Source organism: Channa argus, chromosome 3 (assembly GCF_033026475.1).
Source record: "Channa argus isolate prfri chromosome 3, Channa argus male v1.0, whole genome shotgun sequence".
NCBI lineage: Eukaryota > Metazoa > Chordata > Actinopteri > Anabantiformes > Channidae > Channa > Channa argus.
Window position 1 is genome coordinate 5,858,269 of NC_090199.1, and position 10,571 is coordinate 5,868,839.

At 42.3% G+C, this 10,571-nt stretch overlaps 1 protein-coding gene across 1 annotated transcript; it reads left to right on the top strand.

The window, feature by feature from the left end:
* The first annotated feature begins 376 nt into the window (after nt 1–376).
* fam83fb (family with sequence similarity 83 member Fb) lies at nt 377–10,272 on the top strand. Its single transcript, XM_067498180.1, has 5 exons — nt 377–953; nt 5,522–5,689; nt 6,116–6,237; nt 8,004–8,743; nt 8,837–10,272. The coding sequence occupies exons 1-5, from the start codon at nt 474–476 to the stop codon at nt 8,881–8,883; spliced, it is 1,557 nt and encodes a 518-aa protein (XP_067354281.1). The 5' UTR covers nt 377–473; the 3' UTR covers nt 8,884–10,272.
* Nucleotides 10,273–10,571: the final 299 nt, after the last annotated feature.

Sequence of the window (10,571 nt, forward strand, 5' to 3'; positions counted from 1 at the left end):
GGGTGTATTTCGTTCGCGTGGAAGGGAGAAGCGCGTGACCTGACCTGTTGCGGCTTTCCAGGGAAATGTCTGCTTTCAGGGTCTGAGCTAAAGTTGGTCATTCTAATCAACATTATGTTATGATTTTGGAAAAATGAATCATAGCCTATATTTAAGAGCTTTGGTGATGGTGAGTTGTATTGAGAACATTTAAATAACACGCAGTAGAATTAATATATAGGAAGCTCTATTTAAAGAAATACATTTTACACTTTGGGAATAAATTTATATTTTGCTTTGCTAGTCCGTTGGTTTTGTTTTTTCCCAAGAGCACTTGAAGGCACCCTTGCATTTCCCCGCCCACCTTTCTCCAGCACAGGTAAGAGGAAAACTTTCCCGGCTTCTCTCACCTGTCTTCACGCCACCTGACGTCAGGCGAACTCCTCCGTCTGGGCGTCCGAGTTCCTGAGTTCCCGGAGGGGCCGCCGGCAGCCATGGCCGAATCGCAGCTCATGTGCATGGAGGACGGGCACATCGGTGCCAAAGTCCTGGAGACTAAGCCGGAGTTTTACTACAGCGAAGAGCAGCGCGTCGCAGTCGAGGAGCTCCTCAAGAACGGGGACGGCGCGTTCAAAACGCGCCTCAAGGAGGACAACGCCAAAGACTTTCTGTCCGCGAGGGAAGTCAAACTGTTGGTGAGCACTTTCAAACAGTACGACTCCGGGGATGACGGCAGCAAAGCCACAGCGTCCGAGTCAGGGCAGCAGCCCACCGGCAACGACGCGGATTCGGGGGTCCATTCCACCTACTGGCCGCAGATGTCGGACACGGAGGTGCCGCCGCTGGACATCGGCTGGCCCGGCGGCGGGTTGTTCAAAGGTGTGACCCGCGTCACGGTGCACACACACCCACCTAAAGAAAATGGTCCTCACATCAAGGAGGTGGTACGGAGGCTCATCCAGGAGGCGAGCAAGGTGAGGAGGAGGGTGAGGAGGGTGAGGAGGGTGCAGGTGTGTCCACTGTCCAGTTCACACTGAAATGTCATTTGCACTTTATTGTCCTTTTTCGTGTAATGCTACTCAGACATCATCACTGTCAAATCCTTCATGGTGTCCTGCGTAATGTTCACGTGCAGTACCAGGAAGCTTGATCTAATGGGCCGGTGATCAAAGCGTGTGTCCTTCCTTCTGCCTACACAAGTGAGCAAACAGCAAACCGGAATACCAGACAAATAAGAGAAGCCAGGCCCAGCTCCGAAACCGTGGCTCATGTGAGGGTGATTTGCACAGCAGAAATCAATATGATGAAATAAAATTGCTTAATAATGCTAAACCGAAATAAGTGATTTGACAGTGTTGAAGAACATTTAACTTAAATGTTTTTAGAAAATGTTCATCGGTGGAGGAATGTGTCTGTGTGTCATGTACAAGTACTTTGTTGCTGTTCATAGGCAAATTTTTACCAACATTTATCTATACTTTTACTTAAGTACATTTAATTATGGCTGATTTTGCTTTCAGAGCAAATGTCTCTACCTTTTGCTCCACTATTTCCAATCACAGTTGCGCTACAATCACGCCACTTTACACATTTCATAATAAAGCACATTTTAAAAGAAGTTAAAATAAAAGACACAAAGTGATGGTCCTATTTAAAAGAACTTGAACTTGGTGCTTCTCACCTAAACCCAAACATGGTCCACAGAAAAGGACAGAGGATCAGTCACGTACTTTGACTTTTAATCCTTGTAAGTGAAATATAAATCATGTACTTGGTCACGTTAACATTTAACCTGATGTGAGATCTATGCTTGTAGACTTGTGGTGCACATGTTTTTCAGCCCGTTTTCTGCCTTTCATACCCCCCCAGCACAAACGGTATTGTTGCATGTTCAACTAAAGGCATAAGCACACGGTCCGGGGAGAGTGTTTGTTGGAGTGAGTTTACTGCAGTATCCTGGGACCCGGAGCTGCTCCATGTGTAATGGTTAGTCATACCGTAACTCTGCCAGAGCTCAGTCGAGTCATCTCTTCCACCCCGTGTACAGTAGACTGTGCTCCGTCTGCCTCACGGACTCCCTTTAAAACTGGGTCAAGGAGGTGCTTTAATTTTGGTATATTCTGCCTTTCCCCTCACTCTTCACTCCTTTTTGTGTTTCGTTTGTTTCTGCTCTCAAAGAGATCAATACAACACCTCAGACGTTTTGCAACTGGTAATCTATGATCACTGGCCCTTGACACCCTGCTCTTTTCCACGTTGCATGACCTTTGTCGATAAAGAAAGTGATGTTTGCCTTGCTCCAATGTTATTACCTTTAATACCGGCTGAGTGGTGTTTACTTTCTCTTTTGATATATTCTTAGATAAGCCGGGAAGACGGACAGGAAACTCAGCTGTTTTGCAAGTGTTTTTTTTTTTTCTTTTTAAGTTTCTAGGGGATTTCCTGAAGTCGTAATGATCGGTGTGCATGTGTGGAATGCAACAAGTGCACCGGCTTTGTTGTCGCTTACCAGAAAAGGCAGCAGCCTATTCTTAAAATAGGAAGATGCGCACACTTGGGGATCATGCATGTCGAGCAACCAGTTCTCCAGCCACCAGCATGTTCCTCCTTTTTTTTTTTTTTTTTTTAATTTCATTTTTTCTTACAAGCTTTTTTGTTTGTCTCATTCGGTGATGATTGAGTGTGTGGGCATCCACACATGTCTCAGCTTGTTCCTCTGCTGCTAGCCTAAGGGGTTTGTTGAGCATTTTTCCTCAGTGACACACTGGATGGAAAGATCAGGGCTTTATTTTTTCATTTTTTTAAGCCTGACAACAAAGGAACATTTGTTTCTAATTAAAATAAATAATCTCTTTTTCTGTGACAGCAGTTTTTAAGGAACAGTGCAATAGGTGATCAGTGCACAGTTTTAGCGCATTCATTCTCTTCTTGTTAGACATAAGACTTCTTTTAGCAGCTTAAGCTAAAATTGAAGTTACACAGGAAATCTGTGGTGGCAGAGCATTGCCTTTACAGCCTCACATACATGTGTCATCACTTAAGCTTACCTATATCTCACATATAAAGTGCATTCAGAGAGTTTTCAAACCCCATTATTATGTTGCAGCCTGATACTACAATCATTTAAATTCATTTTTTTTCTCATTAAGCTTTACTCACCACCACATAATGACTGTGTCTGTGAATGTATTAAAAAAAAACTTGAAATTTACCTCAAGCGCCTCCCATTTCTCCTGAGCATTGCTGAGATGTTTCTGCACCGGGATTGGAGTTCGCCTGTGGTAAATTTAAATTGACTGGACATGATTTAGAAAGGCACACGCAGCTCCATAGATAACAATGGGCACTGTATCAGAGCAAAAGCCATGCGGCCAAAGAACCTGCCTCCACAGCCCAGAGACAGGATTACTGCAAGACACAGATCTGGGAAAGGCTACAGAAAAATGTCTGCTGCACTGCAGGTTCATACAGTGGCCTTCATATTATGTCGTGGACACCCTGTTTTAAAATGAATGAAGTGGTTCTTATAATGGACTCGAGTAGAACTCCACCCCCCACTTCAACCTCAGTAATAAACAGAGAGTAGAATTTTCTGACAGTTTCAACTTAGAAACTGGGAAATTATAACATTGTAAAAGTAGAATTCATGGCAGAGCTGCTGTATTAGGTACAGGTGTACCTAATAAAGTGGCCAGTGAGTGTATATACCGTATCTTAATATGTCTTGGTTGTTGGAGGAAATCAGAGGAAACAGACTACATTTAGGTACCAATAATAAAATGATTGAAAGCATTGGAAACTGAATCTGAACTGGGAAAAAAAAGTTTTTAGTTATAAATGAACAACTGCGTCGCATTCATTTCCTACGTAAGCTTGGACAAAAGCATGGGTTTCATTTTTTCTCTGCAGCTTTTTTTCACCAACCCTTTCACACTTGCAATGCATTGCGTTACTTTCTGGTCATTTAGAAAACCTTTAGTTCTTGTGTTTAACATTTACAAAAAGATGGAGGGACAGTAAACGTATAGCTTTCTTATTACAGTCTGCATACACAACTGCAGTGCACAATCTCTGCTAATCCCAGCACTCAAACCGAGGAGAAAGCAAAAGCATTTCTCAAGTCAGAGGGTGATGTAAGTCCTAAATGCCTCAGCTGATCCTCTTTTGTTGTTGCAAAAAGCCTTCTCTCTCTGTCATCTGTCATTCTGCCTGGCACACCGCAGAGAGAGTTTCACTGTTGAGAGATCAGCAGCTCCTTAACGTGGCCTCACTCTGCCCTCTGGCTGAGTGTATCGCAGGGTGACAAAGTGCTTCTCTTCGACAGACGAGCTTCACCTGCTGGTTTCTTTGATATCTACAAATACATCCTGCTTAGAAGCATTATAGTGTTTTCGTTTCTTTTCTTTTCCCCCCTTTAGCTTTAGAGGAGTAACAGATGATCCACCCTTCTATAGCAGTGTGTTTATGGACCCCTGCCACACTATAATTAAACAGTAAGATGTTATAAATCCACAATTTTAGAATGTAAATCATTCTTTTGTCAAATATTCAAAGAGTTCTGTGGAAATAAAAGGTGGTTTACAACCGGGTTGCAAAGCATGAAGCATGAAATAAAGCTCAGTGGGGGAATTTGTTAGATCATGAGTTATTTTAGGATGTTTGTCTACAATAAAAGTTTCACGTTGCCATGTTGAGTCATCTATGTTGTTTAAAAGAATCCAGCCAAATCAAGTTTATTTATTTTCTGTGTTTTCTTTGTCACATGACTGTTTGGCTTTGCAACTGGAATGTGACATGTTTGATTGCGATTATGTGTTAAGCTGTGTTTATGTTATTGCTCACATTTCCGTATTTTCTGCCCGCAACTCACTTCGACCACATTTGTGTGTAAAGTACAAGTACTCGACCATTTTCAGTTGACCAGTGCTGCTTTACATCCTTTTTTGTGGTTGGGGGGGGTCATTTCATAATTAATGGTAATTGACATAAATGATGAGTTGAAGCTGTTTTTGCTATGATGTGATGCTTTTTTTTTTTTTTTTTTCAGTTTTATTTCTACACTTCCCATGAAGGGCGTGTCTGTAACATGGCATAGTGACAGTGACAGTTTAACGGCTCCATAGAAAAACCTTAACAGGGAGAAAACACGAGAAAGGCCTGTGGTTCTCTTAGAGCTTTATTTTGCTCTTTGCACCTGATTTAATCCAAGTAAACACAGTGGATGGTCGTAACCCCACTGCATGTACAACCCCAATGTAAAGAAAGTTGGGACGATGTGTAAAGAATTGAATTCACAGTAGAACATTAATATCGCTGTGCAATTCGAAATGTGAGTAAGTAATGTGAGCATTGGAGCCTTGGTGCTGTGTCTATATGCTCATTATCTGCTCTGAATTATTTAAATATGATTAAACAAATGTTTGTTTTGAGTCTTGTGGTACAACTTGGACCAAAATGTGCTATCCAAGCCCCAAGCCTCAGCATGTTCCTATCAAACTGGTTTTGCTTTTCAAAATATTTGATTGCAGTTTTTCTCTTGCAGGTGATAGCGATAGTGATGGACCTGCTCACAGACCTCCACATCCTGCAGGATCTGATGGACGCAGCCTTCCGGCGCTCTGTGCCCGTTTATATCTTGTTAGATGAACAAGGTGTGCCGCACTTTCTGGATATGTGCTCCAGGCTGCAGATTGGGTCACAGCACCTTCGGGTAAGACCGCACATTTCAGAGGATTAGGATGTGACCCTGACCCAGGCCGCTTTTTACAGACCTACAACTTCTACAATTAAGTCAAGTGTCAGGGGGGGAAAAAAATTCTTAAATTTCAGATTAGTACACAATTGATTGGCATAGAATTCTGCTACATAAATTCCAAACTCTGCTCATGATGCATCAGTTTGAGAGCATTTCATCCAGACAATATTGTACACAAGATATAAAATCATGAGGGCAAAAGCTGAGCATTGGCCGAGGAGATCAGGTCCTCAGAGGTGTCCGTAAGTAGTTTTAACTCCTATTTTATTTAAGCTTGTTCCAGAAACTTCCTAGAGTTAAAAGTGAAACTGCTGTGTGGTACAGTGTCACCCTCTTGACATCACTGGTGCTGTTGTTTTCCTGTCCACGCTCTAACTCCAGAACATCCGAGCTAGAACGCTGCAGGGAGTCGGCATGGGTTTGTCCTTCGGCAGACTGCCTGGTTCGGTCTGTAATAAGTACATGCTGGTAGATGGCGACAAAGTCGTGTTTGGCTCCTACAGGTGAGGTCCTACAGGTGTTAGAGAATGTGTGTTTCCTAATGTATATGTGGTGCGTTAATTGGGAATTAAATACAACCCCAATTCCAAAAAAGTTGCGACGATGTGTAAAATGTATATAAAAACAGAATGCAATGATTTGCAAATCTCATCAACTCCTATTTTATTCAGTGTTTTGTTTTTTGTTTTTTACACAATGAAAGCATCACCCTGTTCTAACTTTTTTTTTTTTTTTTTTTTTTTTTTTGAGATGCTGCTGCCATCAAATCAAAAATATTTTCCGTATCTCAGTTTTAACATCTGATATGTTGTTCATGTTCTAGTGTGAATAAAATATATTTGATGATCAGATATGCAAATCATTGCGATTGTGATTTTATTTACGCTTTACACATCTACTCAGCTTTGTTGGAATTGGGGTTGTACACAGTGATTTAAGAACTAATTTTAGCCCTTATTAAAAAAACGATGTTTGGTGGATTTGTCTTGCATCAGGACCTTAAAGAGTAACTACACCCAGCGCAATAATCCTGCTCGTGCTGCATTCTAGTGGATTCTGCACGCTCTACCACATCCCAATAATAATAATAATAGCACAGCAGGCCACATGAAACCACACCCAGCCTTTATGACGGACATGCAGCATACTTGATCTTGATATTCTAGTTTGATGACTTCTAATGCTTTGTGGTTCACAATTTAGATTAGTGGCAACTGATCAACCTTAGCCACAATAACTAGAGATGTCCGGATCCAATACTAAATACTGGTATCTGCACCGATCCTGGTACATTTGAAGCGTTGGCGTTGGCCAAAATGAGGCACAGCCCAATCCAATTCTGTTGACTTTTTTTCTATCCTGCATTTGAGCAAATTCAGGCTCCTATGCTTTTTATGATCCCTGCAGTGCAGTACTTCGCGTCAGGTTCACAGCAAGTTGCCATGCCAAAATCAATCAGCTCCTTGAATTTGCTCCTCTGCTTCTTTTAAATGCGGTCTCAACAGCATCAACAAGTCCTGAAACTGTCCCACAGAAAAACCTGAGGCATGTCTCAAAGAGACTGGTAGAGGTCAGTTATAGGACCACTTCTACTCTTCAGCACCACGTCACTTTATGTGAAACCCGTTATTAGCAGCATGAGTTTTGTGTGCAGGCAGGTTGGAACGGGTGGAGACAAATGTCAGGTGTGTTGTGTGATAAGAGTATCAGCGAGAATGAAAGGAAAGGTGTTTAAGACGGTGGTGAGACCAGAGATGTTGTTCGGCTTAGAGACAGTGGCACTGAAGAAAAGACAGGAGACAGAGCTGGAGGTAGCAGAGCTTAAGATGTTGAGGTTCTCTTTGGGAGTGAGGAGGATGGACAGGATCAGGAATGAGGACATCAGAGGGACAGCTCATGTTAGATGTGTTGGAGATAAAGTCAGAGAGGACAGATTGAGGTGGTTTGCACATGTTCAGAGGAGAAACTGTGAATATATCAGTAGAAGGATGCTGAGGTTGGAGCTGCCAGGCAGGAGGTCTAGAGGAAGACCAAAGAGGAGATTTATGGATGTAGTGAGGGAGGACATGAAGTTAGTTGGTGTGAGAGGAGAGGATGCAGAGGACAGAGTTAGATGGAGGCACATGATTCGCTGTGGAAACACCTGAAAGGGAGCAGCCCAAAGGAAAAGAAGGGTATTTGATGCTTGTTGCACTTGTTATTCTTAAATGTTTGCTGTAAAGAAAAACCCCTAATAAACTGTTGTTAACTGTTGTTAAACTTGTCTCAGTTTCTCCTGGTGTACATCTCGTATGGACCGAAACATGATTACCGTGATGACTGGACAGGTGGTTGACTTCTTTGACCAGGACTTCCGTGAGCTTTACGCCATCTCGAAGAAGATGGACCTCTACCAGGAGTTCCATGTCAGCCCACCTGCTGCTAAAAAGACCACCGTAACCCGTTCCAGAGCGGAGTCCAAACGCCCACCACAACCAGCAGTCACTTCCCGCTTCCAAGTTGCCTTGGGGGATTCACGGAAGGGCAAAATCCAGGTGCCTGCACATAAATACAACAACCCCAAGTACTTGTTGGCACTTGGGGAAATCCCACGTCCAACAGCATCTCTCCAGGAGACTACACAAGCCAAGAGAGCAACAATTCGGAAAGAGGTTGCCGCCGAGATGAACCCGGGGAGCCCACAAGTGGCCAGTAGTGATAAGATGAGCCCGCTCAGTCCGTTGCCATCAGAAGCCCCGAGTGACAGCAATGGAGTCTTGCGGGACAAAAAGGGAAAGTTCACATGGAAGTTAAGATTCACCAAAGGGAAATCATCCAGAAAACAATCCGTTAAAGGCCTCGCGAACAGTACCTGTCCTTCAATGACAGAAATCAGTCAGACTGATGAGAGTCTGGACAAAGTTGAGGTGACTGTGATAACTCCAACCAAATCAAAGGGTAAGAAGCTGTTGAAAGTGGGCCGGAGTGCGGGGTCTGAGCAAACGGCCAACAGTGCAGAGGACAATGAAAGTAAGTCAGGACCAAAGTGCATATGTACTGTGTATTTACATGTTTACCTCACGTCTTTATAATGTTGTCTTTTTTTTTTTTTTTTCCTTACAGATTTTGGGAGTGGACATCGAGAAAAACAATCGTGCAAAGTTTCCTGAGCTGAACCGGCCTGTCTCTGACAACAAAGAGCAGTTGTAGCCTTTAAGTGAACTGCCATATCACTTCGTTAATCTAACGTGCCCGTCATCGTCCAGTTGTGAGGATTTGTAGCCACTGCTTTACAGAAAGACCAAATGAATGTCCAGCCCCACGTAACGGAGTTTTTATGTTTGGTGCCAAATGTATTAGCAATAATCAAAGTATTGTGAAAAATCTGTTTGGGTGCAGGACGGTTTCAGGAGATATTTGGTGGTGATGACGTTCCTCTTTTTTTGTTCTGAGCCTTTTTTGGGGCTTCAGGATTGTACAGTAGGGGTGACTTTTATATAACAGTGCATATAATGTGAAGTAAGTTTCTTCTTTGTCTGTTAAGGGGAATATTAAAAAAGACATTGCTCAATATTACAAATTAAACTAAGCCCTTTAAAAACCCATGATCAGGGGGAAAGGTTTTTTTTTTTCTGACCAGGGATTATTTGTAACACTAAAACAACTGACTTTATTCTGCTGCATAAACCAAAGATGCTTGGGAACCAATCAGAAAGAACTGGCAGGAAATTGTCAGACCATGGATGATCTCTCCTTCTCTGTAACACTCGTGACAAGAAAACTATTTAGTAAATATGACCTTTTGTAAGGTCACTTGGTAAGATGCCGTATGGATGGTTATATACAACACAGTACTGCAAACTATTATTATTTTACAATTTTTCAGAAATGTATAAATGATTGTTGCCAAGAATCCATGTTTGTTTGAAATGCCAATAAGTTGTGGATCTTATGCCGATGTGGCTAAAAGCCTGAAGGTCCCCTTAAAGGTTTTAAAAAAATAATTTATTGTTCGTGATCTGGCAAAGCATCTTATGGAATGCTTTAAATTTTAAAAAGCAAATAGCAAAACTTTAGTATTATCACTAATCCTAACAGTCTTCGTCTTAATGTTCACCTTACCTCAAACATCAGACATTTATTGGACAATACTAAATTAGAACATTGTTGCAATGCACAAGCTGCCCACTAGCTGCCTCCCTTGTCCTGCATCTCATCGCTGATCGTTTTCTAATGGCTCCGAAGTCTGAGAGGAAGCACAGGCCTAATAGGAACTTTGAGATGAGGGTGGTGAAGTGGGCCACGGGGTGGGAGGGGCTGTCGGTGGGATGTGGTGCAACACTGAACAGGAAGTCAGCGCTGTAGCAGAAAGATGAGTTCTCACAGCAATTTATAGACTAGTATACTGACACAGGGCAAACATGAAAATGTTACTTCCTGTGAAACCCGCTAGCCTACTTAATGTTTCCCTAATACTTTTAAATACTCTGTCTTTCACTGGACTTGTTTGCTGATATGTTAACAAGCAGAATGGAATAAAGTTTGTGTGATGAATTTAATGGTGTATGATGTGTTCCCTTAGAAGAAACAGGTTTGCCCACAGCAGATTCAAATTCCCAACGTGATTGTCAGTAAGCTTTCGATATGTTGCAGATATTGAAGTAATGTTCTCAGGTCAAGTTCAAAACAACGGTACTACTGGAAAAGGAAATTCGAAAGGACAGTTTTGTGAGTAAGGGGCCAGAGTCGAAGGGCCCCCCAGCTATTGGCTGTTTTTAAGCCATTTTATTTTATCACTTGTGTGTGTGTGTGTCTCTCTCTCTGAAGGTGTGTGTTTGTGGTCTTTTAATGTATGTTT